This window comes from Notechis scutatus, chromosome 2 (genome assembly GCF_049901735.1).
Source record: "Notechis scutatus isolate UNSWTSFEM ecotype Mainland chromosome 2, rNotScu1.2, whole genome shotgun sequence".
Taxonomy (NCBI): domain Eukaryota; kingdom Metazoa; phylum Chordata; class Lepidosauria; order Squamata; family Elapidae; genus Notechis; species Notechis scutatus.
Genome location: NC_142010.1, coordinates 163,279,322 through 163,299,714, shown reverse-complemented (window position 1 = coordinate 163,299,714; position 20,393 = coordinate 163,279,322). Strand labels below are relative to the sequence as shown.

At 39.0% G+C, this 20,393-nt stretch overlaps 2 protein-coding genes across 19 annotated transcripts in view; one reads left to right on the top strand and one right to left on the bottom strand.

Moving 5' to 3' along the window:
• The window catches only part of GSK3B (glycogen synthase kinase 3 beta), a 145,554-nt gene that overhangs the window by 108,150 nt on the left and 17,011 nt on the right, over positions 1-20,393 (top strand). For 7 of the 14 annotated variants that reach the window (XM_087957223.1, XM_087957220.1, XM_087957221.1 and 4 more), the window contains one exon: positions 3,521-7,549. The exons of the other annotated variants lie outside the window; for them this stretch is intronic. In XM_087957223.1, coding sequence (XP_087813349.1) covers positions 3,521-3,588 — 68 coding nt within the window. In that variant the 3' untranslated portion in view covers positions 3,589-7,549. Of the gene's footprint in view, positions 1-3,520; positions 7,550-20,393 lie in introns of those variants that run through there. 14 annotated transcript variants of the gene reach the window in all.
• The window catches only part of CFAP91 (cilia and flagella associated protein 91), a 39,507-nt gene continuing 21,946 nt past the window's right edge, over positions 2,833-20,393 (bottom strand). The window contains exons 13-18 of one of the 5 annotated variants that reach the window (XM_087957212.1): positions 19,204-19,350; positions 18,149-18,370; positions 17,149-17,297; positions 15,373-15,464; positions 13,679-13,956; positions 2,833-3,428 (exon numbers count right to left, since the gene is read on the bottom strand). In XM_087957212.1, the coding sequence (XP_087813338.1) occupies positions 13,691-13,956; positions 15,373-15,464; positions 17,149-17,297; positions 18,149-18,370; positions 19,204-19,350 (876 nt within the window). In that variant the 3' untranslated portion in view covers positions 2,833-3,428; positions 13,679-13,690. Of the gene's footprint in view, positions 3,429-10,055; positions 11,734-13,560; positions 13,957-15,372; positions 15,465-17,148; positions 17,298-18,148; positions 18,371-19,203; positions 19,351-20,393 lie in introns of those variants that run through there. The other 4 variants (XM_087957211.1, XM_087957213.1, XM_087957214.1 and 1 more) reach the window with 4 other exon arrangements.

Below are 20,393 nucleotides of genomic sequence, written 5' to 3'. Positions count from 1 at the left end.
TCCTAAGGAGAATTGAAATAAGTTTTCCATTCATCCCCTGCTTTGATCCTCACTTGGTAGTACACCTCCCCTAAATCCGACTTGGTGAAGATCTTTCCCTTCGCCATATGAGTTATCATGTTTTTTATGAGGGGGAGTGGATAAATGTTTTCCACACACACCACGTTGAGTCCATGATAGTCCACACATAGACAAAGAGATCCATCCTTCATTTCCCTAAAAAGTACTGAGGCAGCCATCCTCGGTCTGGCCGGTTGGGTGAATCCACACTTCAGGTTCTTGTCTCATGGAATACAGTTTAGGTTTGGATAGTTTGACCCTCAGTAGGATTACAATGGAACAGTCAGTTGGCTGATGGGGGGGTAAGAGTGCGTCTGATTCCTTCTCACTGAATGCATCTCAGTACTCTTTGGGGATCTGAGGGTCATTCTGGGGCTGATCATTCTGGGGCTGATCAGCTACTTCCACCTCCCTTTTCAGTTTCTCCTACTGCAGCTTTGGGATAGATTTTTGATTACCTTTTTCCTCTCCCCTTCACAGCTGGCTTGCCAGATCTTTGGCAGACCCTCCTCCAGTTCACAAATGGTTTCCATTTCTGAAGAGAAGCCAATCCTAACACAAGGGCCTTTCCATTCCAGGGCTACGATGAAACTCAGGGTCTCTGTGTATGCATCCATCCTCAAGGATTAAACCTCCAGTTCAATGAGGATGGTCACTGGGTTGACTGGGTGACTTACCAAGGGATCATCTTGTAGTCCGACTCGCTTTCCACTGGGCTGCTGATCAGGTCAGTTGGAGTACTCCCACCTTCATTGGGTGATGGGGTGAACTCTGTGACTTCTACTCCCTTTAGGGCAGTTTCAAGTGTTTGCTGTTGTGGTTTTGCTGGTTTTTGGGCAGGACCCCAAGTTGCCTTCTGGATTAGGTGTGCAGTTTGGCAGTCAACAGCTCAGTGCCTCTCATTCACATACTTGAAGCAGCCAGAGAACCCTCCTTCCCATTCCTGAAGCAGCCAGTGAAGCCATGGCATGGGCACTAGTTTTGAGGCCTCTTTCTTTTTAGGTGGGGATCATCCACACCTCGGCCGGTATTTGGATCGAGCCAGGTTGATTTCCACTTCCTCTGCTAGCACAAACAAGCCATTGGTGGTGGTAGGGGGAAACGCTCTAGAACCCGCATTTCTTGAAAACATCTGATCAGGATGTCTTCTGGCCAGTTGGGTCAAAGTTTCTCAGGGCCAGGTCATGAAACCTCTGGGTGTACTCCCCCCCCGCACCCTTAGCTGATGTGCTTGCGGACCCCAGCTTGGGGCTAACTTACTCCCAGGGATAGTGTCTTATCCTCAATCTTTGGGCTACTGAGCTACGCTGGGCCCCACCCCCAGAACGTGCTCCAGGCGGTGCCCCTCGTGTTGCTCATCAGGGCTTGGCCTTGAGTTCAAGCCCCACAGCGTGCACTTGATTTTCCTCATTCAGTTCCTCCAGCTCCACTCGGGTCTCTTGCCACCAGCTGCCATGGTTCCCACAGGTGAATGTCATTCCTGTGGGTTTCTCTTCCCATTCTTCCTTTTTCCCGACCCCAAGGGACCTTTGGGGTCTTGATGGTTTGTCGTCTCCCAGCCATCCAGATAGATCCAGCCCTCCAGGAAAGGATTTTGAGGATGCTTCCCCCCAGGCTTGATCTTTTCCTGGTTGCTCCCTTGAGCCGATATCGTTTGCACGGTCCCCATGGTGGAGATGGTTTCCTCTCTAGCTTGACAATCTGCATATTTCCCAGGGCGCCTGGCCATGGGATGCTGGTACAAACAGGATCTGGCTGCTCTGGTCCTTATCAACTGTCATTTCTCCCTCCCAATTTCCTATCACAAAGCTTTATTTCCCTTTCATCCTTTCCCCATCTCTTCCCCCTTTCATCCTCCCCTCCCCTTCTTCCTTTCATCCTCCCCCTCCCTTTCTTCTTTTAATGGCAGGATGCCTGTGAGGTACCAAGCCAAACCAGTCTGAGGAGCTGTCAGCTTTGCTAGGTAGACTGGACAGGAAACATAGCTAGATGAGCTAATTGTAGTTTATGGTTCTTTTATGTGAAAGAACAGATAGTTCTCCCACTGTCTCCTTTATAGCCTGTGAAGCTAGGAGTCTCTTTTCAGACCCATTATGCATCTGTTGGCTATGCCCTCTCTCATCTGACCATTCATTATGCAGCACTTCTTTATTCTGTCTCTGAGATTCTTTTCATATATCTTTACAGGAGCCTGTCAAGATGCACTGTATCACCATCAGATTTTCTGGTGTATTAATATGGTTTTCATAATACGATACAGGAGTGACTTTCTTCGATGCAATATGAAGGATGCCTTTGCCATTGATACTCAAATGATATTCCTGTACAGCATTTTTCTGTATTCCTAAAAGGTCCTGTTTGCTTTAACTGAGCAACTGGAATGGGACATACATACACTGCCCTGCCACTGGAGGAAAGCATAGTAGGACTTGGGAGATACAAAGAACGGATTTTATAATTGGCTCCTAAAATTCCACTAAACCAAGCGAACATTTATTTGATCAGTTTTTAATGAGTAGTGAAACCTAGTCAAGAAAAGAAAATCATTCGTGAGACTTGGAACGGGAGGAAAAATAATAGAGGGTCCTACATAGTCACATTGTGTTAACAGAGTGTAAAGGCAATTTATCCTAAGTGAATTAGCCTAAAAGGCAAAGGACTACTGAGAAAACTATATGGGCATGTTCATGAAGTCACTAGGAGTTGAGTTTCAATCAACTTCCAATGTCAGCCTGTTGAGTGAGAACAAACAGGAAACACAACCAGATGAACTAATTCTACTTTATTTTAAGGTTACATTAAGAGAATCTGGCAAGTCTGAAAGTTCATCTCTCCATCTTCTTAAAAACCAAAGGAACCAGGGAGAGTCTCTTCTGAGCCAATTGTCCACTTACAATCCCATTGCAGGCTAAATTGCCTTTTATCTGATCATTCCTTTGTTGGTGTCTCATTGCCCTGTGTACCAAGGTCATTCCCACATACCATTATACACATGAGTTAAATAATTTGCAAATCTCTGGAAGTGTTTATGCTTTTGCCACCACTAATAACTATTGATATACACTCAATATGTTCTCTTTGAAAGCTATTTTATCTGTGACTATCAACCCTGTGACAAGAAGTCCAGTATATCATGTTTCACATAAAAAGTGCTTGTAAGAAGTTCATATACTTGGCTACTATACCATTTAGAACTGTGAAGTCCAAAAGCAACTCTAATCTTCAGTAAATAAAATGTGTAGAGCATGTCCAACAGCAGATGAAAAACATTCTGAACTATAACCTCTGTTGCCAAAGATGCCATTCCCTCTGGAATACACCATTTCTAGATGACAAATTTGGGTCTCTCCTTAGTTCATGTATTCTTCCTGGGACAAAAGGCAGAATAAAAGCTTATGCATAAAACTTCATACTATTGACATGTAACCATCTCTTTCATATTTTTTTCTGATATTTGCAGATGCCAGTGCAGGTGATCGAGTTCAGACCAATAATGTAGCTTCTACATCAGCTTCCAACTCCACCTGAACTGATCTCAAGCAGCAGCTTATACAGGAACAATCACCAGTAATTTTGAGTCTTACTCAGCAATACTGGTCACATTTGGAAAGAAAATGTAAAAAGAAGGGGAAAAACTGTTCATTATAGTGTTGGATTTTTAAAAATTGTTGTTCTTATTTAACCTTGTAAAAAACCAGTTTCATTGTATGCTCACTCTGCAGGCTCTTTGGGGCAGGGGAATAAATGGGGTGGGAAAAGGGAAATGGATTATTAGAACACCAAATTTCTCTTCCCATGACAATCTTCTAATTTCAAATAATTGCTGTTGTGTACTTTAGAATCAGGAATCTTATCTGACGTCCTCCAACAATCACCGCCATCACCAGAAAAAAGGAAAGAAAGAAACCCCTCATTCTGCTGAAGCCTTGTATTTTTAAGTGATGTTTCAATTTTTGGTGTAGTGCACAACTTGAATTTGGTTAGGAGTTTAACAGAAGTTGCTCATCTTGAGTATTATTTGCTGGAATTAAATGTCTTCGTGTTAGGTGAGGAGGAAGAACAAGATGAGGTGCTACAATATGCTGAGTTGCCAAAGGGAATTATGAAGGAGGAGGGAAGTTACAGTGTGGAAAAAAAAAAGCTTGAAATAATAAGGAACAAATCACCTTAAATTTCATTTGCCTCTAAAGAATTCTGCAGACATACACTATTGGCTTGAATGTACCTATCCCAATGTTTTAGGAGTTGGATATTTAAAAAATCTGGAAAGCATAGAAGAAAGCATGATTAATCATATCCACACCTCAGTAGATGGGAGTAGGTGTGCATATCCCTCCATGTGCAGAAAATAGAAAATTCCTCCTGCATTCTGTTCATTCATTTTGATTCTAAGTTGATTTCTTTCTTGAAGAACAACACTGGGAAAAAGATGCAAGGATAAAATGTGAATGGACATACTATTTTCATAGCATGCAGTGTTTTTAAGTTGATAGATTTATTTAACAGGGTAGATTTAAATCCTGCTTTATATTTAAATGCACCTTTTTCAGTCTCTTCTTTTCTAACCTTTGCTCCTGTTTCCTATGTCTTTGTTCTGGATAATTAAATTGTGGCCAAAGGTCTCTGTGACATGAAAGCAATATGCCTTGAAACAGTTTGAGAAAAAATGTCATTACTAATGCATGAAGCACTAATGGGTTCTTGTGACTAGCTTCCTCTTTGATTTGATAGCTGTACTTATTTAGCTTTACATCGAATTCACTTTACCTTGCAAAATCTTTCATTGGTGAACCTTTTGAAATTAGATTTGGACCAAGGAGAGCAAGTAGTTTATATTCATTTCTTAGGTGTGAAGCCATTAAGAGAAGTAGGGTCTCAAATGGAGAATGGGGCATGGTCAGAAAAGAGTGGCGGCTTCTCTAAAAAAAATCAGATGACTTTAAAGACCACACAAATGATTACGTAAACTATTTTTAAGAGCCACGAGCCGGGAAGCCATCTTTCAAAAACTAAAGCTGACTAGAAAATAATCCATAATGGATGAGAGGCCTGGAAAGACTGTCTTGCTGCATGGCTTGAGCCCACTGGCATCTTCCATGTTGATTGGTGGCCATCATAGTCAAAGCTCAGTTTTGTGGTCTGAATTCAGAAATAGGAAATCTTAGGAGGTTTTGTATTATTTTCATTGGTTTAAATAATAGGAGAGAATAATTAAAAGCTTTAACACTTTTTTTAGTGTGTGTGTGTGTGTATGTGTGTGTAAAAACCAGGATCCTGATCCCCCCCCCCCAAGGATCATGGCAGAACTGCAAGCAAAATTTTATATAAATCTAGATCCAGGTGTTTCAGTATCATTTTTTGTAAATAAACTGTCAAAAGCTCCTCACCAAATTCAAGTATGTACATTAGTTCTTAAACTTTTAAGTTGTATTGCTTTATATGTAAATACGTGGACACAGGAACTGTTATTAATGAACAAATGTTACCATTCAGGGCAGTTAATTTGTTTTAATAATCAGACAAAATGTAGACAAGCTTTTTAAAGCCATATAATTCTAACTATGTACAGTAGATAACTGGCCTGTATTATTGTAACGATAACTTTAGCAATGTATAGTGTATCTATATAGTTTGGAGTGCCTTTGCTTCCATGATTTTTTTTCCCTTCCTTTTTGTAACAGATGCCTCATAGGTGCAGATATGCTTTCCTTTTTTCAGCCATTTCATGGTCAGTAGCAGCATTAAAAGAAAATGCACCCAAACATCCATGGCTGTTCTCATCCTGATGAATCGATAGCAATGAGTTACGGCTCAGCAGTATCAGGATAGTCACCATTTTCCCCAGTATTCACTTGCTCACTTATTTAAGTATATCCCCACTGCAACTGGTTTCATTATGTAGATAACATCTTGATATCTAAAATGACAGGTTTATCTTTTACAGATTTTTCTTGCCCAATGTGTTCTTCAGTGGGTCCTGTTGGATCACTGCTGCTTAGAGCTTTTGCTTGGCCATGTTGTTCATTCAGAGACAGAATTGGAGATTGTAAAATAAGTAAGCAACTGTAACTGGGGAGGGAAGAACAGGGATCACATGCATTCACCTGTATATTTTAGATCTAATAATCTTGCAAGCCTTTTTGGACAGAAAAAAAGTTGTGGTATTAAGTGTCTATTACCATAGATTAGCACCTCCGTTCTCATTTACTTGCCAATTTTTTTATGAACGTTATTTTTTGTGCTCGACACAAGGGCCTTGCTTTTAAAACTCTGCTCATATATATTCAACTTTTCATATTCTACATGAGGTTTTTTTAATGGCGAAATGCTGAACTTTTTATCAAACCAAAGGTTGCTTTTTTAAAAGCTTTTTGTAATCATCTTCTGTTCATTCCAGTAAGACAGAGGATGCCATTTTTCTGGCGACATAAAGGTCAGTGAAAGTATTTTGTTTCTGACAGTCCACTTGGAATTTAAATTTTATGGTTTGTTTTTAAATGAAGTACCGTATAGTCTCTCAATCTATCCTTAGTCTGCGTTGCAGTTGTGCATAATCCTAAAATGGCATTAATGATATTCTCTGTGTCATTCATTGAAAATCAGAAAAAAGGCACTAGTAATCTTAATTTTGAAGTATGTCCTTTTCAAACAATGTTACTGATTTTTTTTAAACAGATTATTTTAATGTCATCTAGCTGGTGCTTGAACAAGCTTCCTTCTATGAATAAGCCAAGAAATAGTTGATGTCGGCAATTATTGTTAATTTAAAACAATCCCAAATTAAAAATGTTATCAGCATTTTTCTCCATTAAATATCTTAGCCTCTAGAGATCAAAGCCAGTAATAAAAAGCACAGTTTGTTGTCTAGCCCAGGACTGATATTTTTCAGATGTGCTCATCAGAACTCCTTTTAATTCCTAATATTTCTACAGGAACTAATTCCTTGCTTCATTTTGCAACAAGGCAATAAAAGCAAAATGACTGGTACCTAAAGGGTTAGCTTGAGATATGTTTCTTCCTAGTGTTGTTTGTTCTTGGTTTTTTGGGAAAAAACACAAAAAACCATTTATATATATAAATAATATGCTTGCTTGTAAAATTTGCATTTGTTACTATGTTGCTGATCACTTGGGCTTGTACACACAATTAACGTGATCACTTTCATCTTAAAAGCAGAGTTCTAAATATATATATAATGGACTGTGGGTTGTATACAAACTCTTGCATACACACGCAAAGCTGTCTTGACTCAAAGAAGCAAAACATGTATAACGTTATTACTACTTGAATGCCTCTGTGACTGATTACTTTTTCATTTTAAGTATAAACTTTTTGTGGTATGTATGCTTAATGTTCATTATTTTATCTCCTCCCTTCGGCTCCTTTGTAAATACATTATGTTCTGTGTGACTTGGTTCAGAAATAGTTAACTGGTACTGTAATTTGCATTAAATAAAATGTAGGTTAGCCTGGTCATGAAATTTAAAAATTACAGTGTGTGGTCTTTATTTCAAAATATTTCCTGTCCATTACCTGGACTCTTTGGTGTGGCTTCTTTTTTAGATCTGTCCCTCTTCTCCACTCAGAAGATGGGTTGGAATATAATAATAAAAGGACTTGAAATTGCCATCTTTTCTTTAACTTATATTATGCCTCTGCTGAATAGTTCATCCAGAAGGTGGGCTTAAGGGCTTTTCTAAAGCATTTCCTTAGATCAGGTGCTGGTTCTAAGAGGGCACCCTGTGTATGAGGCAGAGCTGTTCCTTTAATGTATCAGCACATTATTTATCTTTGAACTGATCTTTGGTCCTTGATCATGTATTATCAAATGTGATGTTTATATGCACAAGCAAAAAACTTAGGTCAGATGACCACTGAAATCTAATCTGTCAATATTTTAAAAAGCTAGATGCACAAATCATGTGACTATTGCTTCAATAAAAAAAAACAATATTGCCAGAGACTCTTCATTTGTTATTGACTATACAAGGACTTGCTACCTGGAGTAAGACAAAATGGAATCGGAACATACAGGAAGTTGACTGAAACAAGCATAAAAGCTTCATTTTCAGATTCCTGCCATCTCTTCAGCTAGCTAAAATGGATTGGAATCAGAAGTAAATCCATCCTTTATTGCTTGCTTATTTACAATGTTTTCTCTCTTCTCCCACCCTGCTTTTCTATTTCATACTTGCTTGCTGCCTTTTCTTTATTTTGCTTCTCCTAAAATGATTTCTCTTGTTCTATTTCTCCTAACTTACTTAGATATGCTGTCTTTTTCTCTTCCCTTTCTTCTATGATGTTGTTTTCATGTGAGACCCTTTTTCCATTTTTTTAAAGTTTCATATCTTGACTGCAAATGTGTGTGTGTGTGTATGTGTATATGTGTGTGCACACACATATTCAATGCTTATTTTTCTACAGCAGAGAAGTATTTTAATGTATAGTAAGGTGTTTTTTTAAAAAAAAGTTATTCCATTTCCACTTTACCCTTCAACTTTTCAGATTGTGATTTTTTTTCAGGAAGAATTCAGTTGTTCTAAATTTTCCATTTTGTGGAATAGTCCTCCAAAATCTTGCCAGCTTTGCTGGCCTTACCCAAGTTAGTCCAATCATCAGGAATAAGTGCTATTTCATCAGTATTGGTAGAGTATCGCTAAACTGGTGACTACAATGCAATTCCAACAGTTCTTTTTGAAATTAGATTATATCATCCAGGGCACTTGCCACACTTCAATTGTGCAATCAATAAATTTATTAATCAAATTAATAAAAATAAGGGGTGATCAGGGCCTAATTTATTAATCTAGTCAGGAAAGCACCTTAAATCGTGCTGAACTAAGTCCTTTCCACACATATCTGACCACTGTTTCATGCTTTCCATTTTGTCCTGTGAATTCTTTGCTGTTATTCACTGTGATACTACCTAATGGTTCATTTCTGCTGTTAAAATTCGCAGATTCCAGTTCTGTGCCAATTTCCTTCTCTTTCTTAATAGCTCCTTGCATTGCTCTCTTAGCAATCCTGACTCTCCACCAGACCAGAAGGAACTGTTTTGTTATACTACTTTTACTATGGTAAAATACAAAGGTCAAGTCTGCTGATCCACTTGGCTAAGATGAATCCATTAAACGGCAAACTTACTTTATAGATTGATGGCCCATCACTTGTGATTAAGAATCTTAGTCTAAAAGTATATGTATTCAGTTATTTGATTCTTTCCATTAAAGTATCTTCTGAAATTACCAATGTGTGCACACACACACATCTCTGGATTTCCTTTATGATACATTTGATCTATACATTTTATTTTATTATTATTTTAATTTTTTTGTATGCATTTAAATGCATATTTCTGAGAAATCCATAGGTTTCACTAGGCTCTGAAAGGGATCCATGCCAAAATGAAATTTTTAACTCCTGAACTGAAGTTGGCACTAATGAAGACTCTTTAGAGATTGCCGCATATGCCAATAACCAAGGAAGATGGTACAATCCTAGCATTAGCATTCACTCCTGGATCAACTCCTTTAATTTAAAATGTATTTTAGTGAATTGAATGAAATTATAAGGGTGGTAAGAACATCAGAATTTTTCTAAACTTTTAAGCAGCTTGCTAATTATCCATTGGATAAAAATATTCTGTTAGAATTGCATGTTATTTGCTTAAGTTAATAAAATCTTTTCTCTCAAAATCATAGTAAACTGATGGTGCATAGATGCTACTGCTGCAAAACTAGACTAAAGCAGGATTTACAGAACAGTCCTTGGGATCCCACGGACTGAGGGGGAAAAAAGGCTGTGCTAAAGAATATGACAAAGAAAAAAGTCTTATTAGTTACAGTTATCCTCTGCTGCAATCCGATTGATTCTTAACTTTTTAAAAAAAGATATAGTAAAGTACAATATTAATAGTTATACAGTAAAATTGTATGTGTATGTGCGCACGTGTGTAAAAATGATCCATCCTGAACCAGAGCATCCCACTCTTCATTGGTTTCATGATTTATTTTATTGCACTCTGATGTGGAACAAATGGGCAATATAGCTATACTACTAGACAAATATGGTATCATCTTATACAAGCTCCTCCACCTGAAATTATGCCTATAAATACACTTGCTAACCTATGTTGTAGGTATCTGCCGTCTCTTGTCATCTTAACTAGCCTTGAGTGCTAATCCTGGAAAGCTGATGGGTACAATGAAAATATGGGGGCTGTTGTCAGATTTAGAGTATGGAAAATAAGCCATGCTAGTTAACTGATGCTGCAGACACCCCAGTGTCCAATTCATGCTCTAACTTCAGAGTGTTTCAAATAAATGTTTGCCCAGTCCCAGTAATGTGATTTGAATTAGTTTTTACCTTCTCACCTCATGGAAATGGTTCTCTTTTGTAAGATCTTAAATTTTGTTATGTCCTATCGAAACACCTTGTATGTGTTTTATTGCCAATTTTAAAGTATAAAACAGAACAAGCAGCATACTATATGCGGTATTTAAAGAAATTGTATCTTCCAGTTCCTAAATTCTAGTAATTTTCTAATTACTATAAAATCAATTTTGCTTCCTATTCTCATTTGATGAATATTAGTATCTAAGTGGCAGTGGTCATAAACGTCATAGATCAATGTCCTCATATTTTTTCAAAGTGGTTTAATGACAAGACTGTCCAAAAGTAGTCCTCAGCTACCACAATTGAGCCCAAAATTTCTGTTGCTAAGTGAAACATTTTAAAGTGAGTTTTTTGCAACTTTTCTTGCCACAGTTGTTATGTGAATTACTACAGTTGGTAAATTGGTAACATGGTTGTTAAGTGAAACTGGTTTCCAAATTGACTTTGCTTGTCAGGTCATAAAAGGCAGTTATTACTATCAACTAAAAGTAGAAAGTTTGTTATTTATTTCTGATCCCTTCAAAAATTCAGAGGCAAATTATAACCTGCCTTTCTACTCAGACTCTTAAGATGGCTCAGAGGGAAAAATGTATTAAAATTTTAATGTTTCCTCATTTGGTTAACGTTTATGACAAAAATATTTTTTCTTCCCTTATTTGCTCATTCAGCAAGTATATATACAGCTAATACTAGCTGTTATAATGTCCTGTGTAAATATCTCTGCTTATTCAGCAAAAAGAATCCAATCATACAAAATGAGCCTTCAAACAATAGAGAAGCCATTCCCAAATTGTTCCAATTCACTTGAAAGGCTGCCCCAAAACCCAAATAGGGTGAAGATGGAGACAAGATTGATGGGTTTGCCCCAACCCGTGTGGGCGAAACAAACCAACCTCATGCCACCATCCCACAAAGCCCATGATACTTCTTGTTATCTGAGCATTGTTGGGCATCCTGGCTCCTCTGTCATGTTCCTATCTGCTGGTGACAAAAGGGGACAGTTCCTATCTGCTCACCCTATTTGTGTACTAGTACTGACACCAGAGATTGAAATTATAAAGTGAATCCTCCTCAAATTACCTAATGAAGGGGGAATTTCTTTTAGGATCCAGCTCTTCTAGTCATCATGTCAATCAAGTATGGTCACTAGTGTTGGTTCTACCTCTGCATTCAACATATGGAGGCTCCAGCCTCTCCTTGCCAATTTTCCATCAAGGCAGTTGACATCATTAGTGTTTGCTGTTTATCCTTGTTTATCTCCTCAGTTGGTAGGCTGGACTGAGAAGAGGAAAGTGGAAAATAAAGCCCTGGGACCCAATGACACCAACTTAATTACCAGACATCTTACTCTGTTTAAACATAGCCCATACCTCTCCTTGTCCTGCTCTACAAGGAAGTGCCTTTGACTGAACTGATAAAACATCATATTCTAAAGCAATTCCCAAAGCAATACTGGTTCTAGTAGATTCCTCACTAGTTGATAAGTCAGTAAAATCCAAAAACAAATGTGCAACAAGTTAGAATATTCATAAATGAAAATATATATCTGCTATTTGAATGGCAGTTTATAATACTTTCTCAGCTTTTCTTTCCAAGAGAAAAATCTGCCGCCATGATGTGCATTCTTCAGAATCATTGATTTGAAGGATCAGTCTAAAATTACCCTTCCTCCCTTTTTTAGGGAAGGTTGTTGAGAAAAGAGACATGCAATAGTGTCAGAGAATCCTGGATAAAGCAGGTTACCCCTTCATTCAGGTTTCAGACCTGGACATGAAATTGAAACAGCATTGGTTATGCTTTCTGATCATCTTTGGAGGGAGAGTGATGGGAGTTGAGAATCACCTTGGGTTGGGGGACACACAAGTGCCTGGCTCTGGCCTTCCCCGGCGCCTCCACCGGCATAAGCCCCATGCAGGGGTGGGATTCTACCAGTTTGCACCTATTCGCTAGAACCGGTTGTTAACATTCTAAGCAGTTTGGAGAACCGGTTGTTAGAAGAAATTACTGGCCTAATCCTGTAAGGAAGGCAGGAAGGAAACATTCTGGTGTTGCTTACAGAAACTGCCTCTCCGTTAACCCTTATTACATTCTTGGCAGGACTGGACTTCCTATCTCTGGAACTTCTCTGGAGTTTTTTTTCTTCCTTTGCTGGTACTTTGCTTGTGTGGAGTGACCATTTAAAGTTACAATGGCACTGAAAAAAGTGACTTATGGCCGTTTTTCACACTTACGACTTGCAGCATCCCCACAATCATGAGAGGCCAGGCAAGAAGATGCGTGCTTCGATGTGAGTGATGTTGAGTTGGCCACACCCAGCCAATAACATGACCACCAAGCCATATCCACCCAGTCACATGACCATCAAGCCACACCCACCACCTAAGCCACGCCCACAGAACCGGTTGTTAAAAATTTTGAATCCCACCCCTGGCCCTATGGGCTAGAAGGTAAGGCCGACGGTGGGAAAGGAAAATCCACTCGGCTTGCTGCTCTCAGCCGAAGGACTGCCTTGGTGGAGGAACGACACATGGCGAGGTTTGGCAACATTTTGGGCACAGCTTCAGCTTCCGTGGGGCCTTCCAAGTGCGAGGCCTGAGAGAAAATCCCTCTCCTGAGGGCCACCCACTTGCCCATCTGCCGGCCGGGCTGGCCTGGAAGTGGCATGTCCCCTTGTCGCAGGCTGGACGCGGGACCCGAGGCGAAGTGGAGGTCGAGCAGAAAGCAGTCCAGAGCAGGGCCCAAAAGGTGGCCGGGACTTGCCGTGTTTCCACCCCCCAGCAAGAATCCTGCAGCTGCCAGCTTTTGCCAGTGTGAGAATCCTGCAGCCACCATTTTTTGCTGGCGTGAGAAGCCTCCAGCCACCCCGGTTCTGTGGCTACTGCAGACCCTCATGCTGGCAAAGAGTGGCAGCTGCAGGCTTCTTGCGCTGAAAATGATCATAACTGAAGAACTTCGGTTCTTTCAGCCCATGGGAGGATAATTCAAGACACCTCTATCAGCCTGAATTTTCCCACATCCCTGTGCCCCAAATGTGGGCAACAGATTTGCTTCTTCCCAAAGCATTTTCTTACAAAATTACATATAATCAAACTATCTATTTTACAATTAAAGCAGCAGTAGTTTATTGACAGTGTTGCTGACTGACAGGCACTCACTTGCTAGATAGACACACTGTAGTATCCTTGAGGAGGCAATGTAAGAACAAACCTTGGTCTAAACCTACCATATTTTTGCTTCATTGTTCAGGAGGCCTGGCAGATTCAATGCAAGGGCTGTCTTCGTACATTTTATCTTGCTGGCTTTGACTGTCTGGTGGCTTGATTTCCTGCTGCTTAGCAACATCTTGACCAGTAGGTGTAACAGAAAGCAATCCGATCTGAGGAATATCTACACTGGTTGCCTGTTGAAACCCTGTGGAAAAGAGCTGTTCTACTGCTGTCTCTGTGTTTCCATGGATAATCTGATGAGCAGCATGAATATGCTTTCTTTGAGCCTGCCTCACTGTTTTGAGAAAAAGAATGAAAAAAGAGAGAGAGAGACCAACAATGAGTTGGGAAAATTCAGTCCCCCTTTTTTCTGCCTGCTCCATAGAAACATATGAAGACAATCGTCTTCCAAAGCACATAGTGTAGAAACCCAACCTTTTAGGGTGTGCCAGTCATTCTACTACAAGAGATGTGACATCACTGGCTTTCTCATCAAACAAGTCCCAACAGACCCTTAATTATTAGAAATTATTTCTTTATATTGAGCTACAAGCCAAGGCATCTGAAATATATAATGGTGAGATAAGCATGCAAAATGCAGTAGACAGGTATCACTAAAAGCTAATTGCCAATAATTGTATAGAATTACAATTATTTCCTCAAGATGAAGGTCGGCACCAAGGACCAAAGAAAATCAAAGCTAACTTCATAACTTAATGATTTCCAAAATCCTTGCACTTAGGCAGGAAAAAACAAATGCACAAGTACAAAATAGGCGGTACTTGACTCAACAGTAGTGCCTGTGAAAGGGATTTAGGTGTCCTAGTGGACAACCACTTAAGTATGAGTCAGCAGTGCAGCTGCCAAAAAAACCAATGCAGTCCTAAGCTGCATCAACAGAGACAGATACCATCCAGATCATGAGAAGTGATAGTACCACTCTATACTGCACTGGTATTGAATATTGCATTCAATTCTGGGCACCACAATATAAAACAGATGCTGAGGTCCTAGAAAGAGTACGAGGAGGAGCAACAAAGATAAGGGGCCTGAAGGCTAAATATTATGATAAATGGTTAAGGGAACTAGGCATGTTTAGCCTAATAAGACTTAACAGCAGTCTCCCAACACTTGAGGGGCTGTCCTAAAGAAGAGGGGGACTGATCCGTTCTTGATAGCACTTGGGGGCAGGACAAGAAGCAATGGGTGAAAATTCATCAAAGAGATCCAACCTGAAAGTAAGGAGAAATTTCCTGAAGATGAGAATAATTAATCAGTGGAATAGCTTGCCTCCTGAAATTGTGGGTGTTTTCATTGCAGGGGTTTTTCAAAATAATATGGGACAATCATTTGTCGGGGATGGAATAAGGACTCCTGCCTTGATCCAAATGATTTGTGCTTTGTACTGGCACAGAGCCTGGTTGTGTAATTGCACAGATGAAAAAAAAACCTCTGCATGATTTTAAGTGATAAACCCCAATACATAATTATTGGCAGACTGAACCCAACAGATTCTGTTGTCTTTGCCAAGTTTATTTTGGACAACATGGTATACCAAGGATAGAACTTACCTTTGCTGCAGGTTTACTGATAATGTACTTACCTTGAATTAATTGTTCAGTAGATAAAAGCATTGCATAGCTGGATATTAGAACAAAGCAGCCAGAATTCAAATTAACAGCAAGAAGTAAAAAGGTGCTCTTTTTCTCACCTTTCTCCTTAATGGTCATTTTTCTCACTTCAGGGATCAGGAAGCTATAAACTAGCTCTGCCACAATCTCTTCAGATTGTAGATTACTCTGGCTACAGGGGGGGGAAATCAGATACGATACATGAAAATAGTTACATTTTTAAAAAGTTCTTTTCTCTTTCATACCAAAAGCATTAGTTATTCATGTACTAAACAATGAGACAACCACACCATCTGGTCAAATAATGCAGGTAAAAGGGTCTGGAAAAAGAAATGTTCTTTGGTCCACAGTTATTTCAATCCTTTTTCAGGATCAGTAACATTTCATCTCCATGCACAATTATCAAAATGATAAAAAATATTGCTGCAGGAAAACAAAAGAAACGGATTTGCATTCTTTTTTTCCATGAAGAGAGTAGGAAGATCACTTTAAAAAAGTACATGTGATATCCTGTTAACTTCAAATCACACAAGGAGTGAGTTAATAGAACAGACAGGGGTGGGATTCAAATTTCTTAACAACTGGTTTGTGGGTATGGCCTAATTTGTGGGTGTGGCTCGGTGGTCATGTGACTGGCTGGGCATGGCTTGTATGTAAATATTATAAATATGTAAATATTGAATTTTTTATTTTTTAAAAAGCAACTTTTTCCCAAAATCAGGCAAAGCAGGTAGATTGAGTTGCTCACAGAATCACAGATTCATTCAGAGATGTATCTTTCTGCCATCGGCTACCTGAGTCTGTCACATAAAATTTGCTTGCAAACAAACTCATAAAATTAACTCACAACACACTATGTATGTAAATATTGAATTTTTTATTTAAAAAAAAGCAACTTTTACCCAAAATCAAGCAGAGCAGGCAGGCAGATTGAGTTGCTCACAGAATCACAGTCACTTAGAGATCTGTGTTTCTGCCATCTGCTACCTGAGTCTGCACTGAATAATAGGAGCTTCAGTCCTAGAAGGTTCATCTCTGCTTTTAGATTAGCTGGAAAGCAAGACATCCGTCAATTTCCTGCTTTCTAGCTAATCTAAATCTCCTGGCACAGCAGAACAGCTGATGGGGGGGGGGAGGAAAAATAGTAACTTAGCAGGCAAGTGTGATGGCCCACATGCCAGGTAAGGAGTGAGTGGGTGGGGCGAGGCCAGCCAATGTCACGATTTGCTGGTTCTCCGGCAGGTAGAATCCCACCCCTCGTAAGAGTGCGTTTTGCACACGTGTGTAGACCATTTCCAAAAACACTCAGCTGTGCCGCCCGGACAGCAGACAAGCACTGCGCGCGGGTGCACAGCGTTTCAAACTCCTCTTCTTTCCTGCTTTTTCAACCTTAGCTGTGCCACGCAAAGCAGCTGAGGTTGAAAAAGCAGGAAATAAAGGATAGCCAAGAGCCTGGGCAGGCAGCTGGGCCAAGCAGAGCAGCAGACACCAAACCGGTTCGGTGTCTGCTGCTCTTCAGAGCTACTGGTTCTATAGAACCAGGCCGAACCGGTAGCATTCTACCCCTGAGAACAGACTATTTGAAAGTTCAGAAAAAAACTTTCAAAAAAGAAAAGAGAAATTGTTGAGCACAAATTTACCAAAAAGTCTGAAATTCAGAGGTTTTTGTTTGGAATACCTATATACTGCACAGAGACAGACAAAATTTCCAAAACGTTCATTTTGTGTATTATAAAAACTATCTTATTATATGCAATTAGTTGGCTCTAGACCAAAGGAGATCAGTCGTTGTGGTGTCATAACCATTTTTGTTATGTTCACTTTATGAATGCTGCTATTTCCTAAGGAGCGCATACCGTGTTTCCATTTCATAAGCAATATTGTTGATTTCTACAGCCATTCTCTGAATCTCTTCCCTAGATTGTTCTTCAGCTGTACTCTCCATGCTGTTCAAGATAACATCTTCTAAATATGAATCAACTGTTTTTTGGTGTACTTTAACAACCTGAAAAAAACTCAAATCAGAATTTTTCTCCACTGCTATAAGCATATTAGGAATAATTTATTTGGATCATTTTTCACTATTCTTTTCTTTTGGAATTGTCCTGCTTCTTTCATTCACTTTTTATAGTACACTTGGATAACATAATCTACCAGATCAGACTCTTGTTCCTTTCAATACTCTTTTAATGAATGCTTCTAGATGTAATTGTTTAAAAGTATACAACACCATTGCATTTCCAACATGTTCGGTATGGGATAGTAAATTCTGCCTTGAGTTAAGTTCTTGAAGATGTCAAGAATATGTTCATACAGGGTTTTTTGATAATAATACAATAAGGAGGATTGTATTGTCACTTTGGGGATATTTTTTTTTTGCCTTCCCAGCCTAGCCAAGAGGTCTTCCCAGATGTCCTACATTCAACACTAACCCGTTGACAACTCTTATGGCTCTAAACGAAGTAAATCCTCCTTATTGATCTTACTAGTGTAATGGCACCTATTGGTCTTGTGTAAATAAGTAATTGTACTTTAATCATCCTCTCTGAATTCACTACTGTGATTAAATGCGGAACGTGATCCAGATTAATCTGCCAATGAAGAGGCTAAAGAAACATTTAGTGGAAAACTGGATGATGTGAGATGAAGATGATAATACAATACTACTTCAGTTGTAAGCTATGTCCACTTTCAGCAGTTTGACTTTCTCCTTTGTTTTCTTCACAGAAATATTATCTCTTCACATACTGGACACAGGTTTAAGGCATATTGTTGAGGTAATCTGAACAAATGCAATTGTGCCGTGACCTAGCTTAAACCCCCGTGAGCATATTTAATAGTATTTCCCACACTTGCCTGTCTAAAGATCTCATCCTCTTCACGTCTGCGTCTCTCTTCCACCTGTCGACGTCCACTTTCCTCTGCTTCCCGCATTCGGCGCTGCCTTTCTGCCAACATAGCAAAAGCATGGATTCTCCGCTCATCCTGTAGTCGAATCAGTTCTTTAGAGAGGAAATCCAACATATTTGCAAGGACTCTTCCTTCTACACGAGCCAAATGCTTTTCCATGACAGACATCTAAGGGGAGTACAGGAATATTTCATTCCTATTTAATTTGTTTATCATTTCAACAATTTTATCTGCTTTTCAGAGCTATGTTTAAAAAAACTTCTGCATTATACTAAAGTGTGAGTCATAAATCCATCAACATAATCTTTAATGAGATTGATATCCAAGCTTAGAATCTGACACCCTGAGAGGGGACTGAAATTATGTTATTTCTGATATTATGAAAATAATCAGGCTTTCCTGGGACAATACAAGTCTTTACATATTTTAATATAACAATTGGCTTCAACATTTTCCTTAGAAATGCTGAATAATATAACAACAAAAAGGAGATACTGTACAATTTAGAGTAATGCTCTATGTTCTCTAATGATCTCTCAGCAACCATTATTTACCCAACTGGGCCACTAAAAGAAAATAACTAGGGAATTATACTGAGATGTTTAAACATTAGGATTTTTTTCATTTTAATCTTTTAGTTTAGTTTTATTGCAGTTTTTACAAATATTTCATAGGCACTTGCTCTTTAATTCACCTAACAACTTTGAAGAAGAACATTAGTATATTTATTTTTAGTATTTCAGTTTTGATATTGCAGTGAACAGAACAAGTGATTTCCCCAGGATGTAAAATTATAGATCGAGGTACCATAGGAATGAACTTTACTAACACTCATCATAGCTTTCTATTCTAATTAACACCAAAGACTGAAATTGATTGAAAACTCTGCTCTGAATACTGAATTCTTCCCTAGATGGGAAGATACCATCATCGGCTTCTGTTATATACATTTTGCAAAAATAATTAACTATAAAATCAATTTCCTCCATTTATAGCCAAACCTTATGTTCATGCAAATCCCGCTGCCGTTGTAAGGCCAAAGTCACTTGTTTTTCAGCCTTCTTCAACAACTGTCCATCTTCCTGAAGTGCATGTGTGGTTCGTAACTCACAAATCAATTCTAGACGCTTTTCCTTTCCTTCAAACATCTGTTTATAATATTGAGAACATGATTGATAAAATCATAGTGAATAACATCTTCCAAATTTGCTTAACTTTTTAAACAAATATTTATAATGAAAATATTTTAATGAAATGACAATAAAAATACATTAGAATATCCAGGATAGATAGAGTCTATGCAAGATCATGCAATATTGGAATTAAACATTATGCAAGCACAAGCAATAGAACAAAGTCAAACCAGAGTCTTGGACTTCAAAGAGAGCTAATTTCAATAAACTTGGGAGGGATTCCATGGACGTGAATCCTCAAGGGGAAAAACAACTCAAGAAGCTTGAGAAATTTTGAAAACTGAGATTATAAAAACTCAGTCTATACAATACCAACGAAGAAGAAAAAGCTCCCAAAAGAAATGAGCATGGCTGCATAAAGAACTCTCTGATAAATTGAAAGACAAAAAGAACAAGTATAAAAAGTGGAAAAAGGGACACATATCTAAGGCAGAATATCACCAAAGAGCCTGCAAAGATGAAATGAGGAAAGCTAAGGCTCATAATAAACTAAAGAAAGAGCAAGAAAGAGAGCGGAAGAAAGAGAGAGAAAGAAAGAGCAAGAAAGAGAGGAAGAGAGAAAGAGGAAGAAAAAAGGAAGGGAGAGAAAGAAAGAAAGAGACAAAGAAAGAAAGAGCAAGAAAGGAAGGAGAGAAAGAGAAAGAAAGAAAAAGAAATAGGAAGAAAGAAAGAAATAGGAAGGAAGGGGAGGGGGACAGAAAGAAAACTCTGTGCTATTATTTTTAATTGTTCCATTATTTATCATATATTAATATTTTGCACTGTCCCTACACATAGAGTGATTTTACTGCTTTTCTTTTGCCCAGTTATTTTTCAGGGTTTACATGTCTGTAGTCCAGAGCAGCGGTCGCCAACCGGTGGGCCACGGCCCACTGGTGGGCCGTGAGAAACTTTTGGTGGGCCACAGAGAAATCTCACCCCCAGAGCACCCTCCCCAAAGTAATTAATCCAGGCTGCGCAGAAACACAAGGCTACGCCCACATGGCCCGCGGGAACCC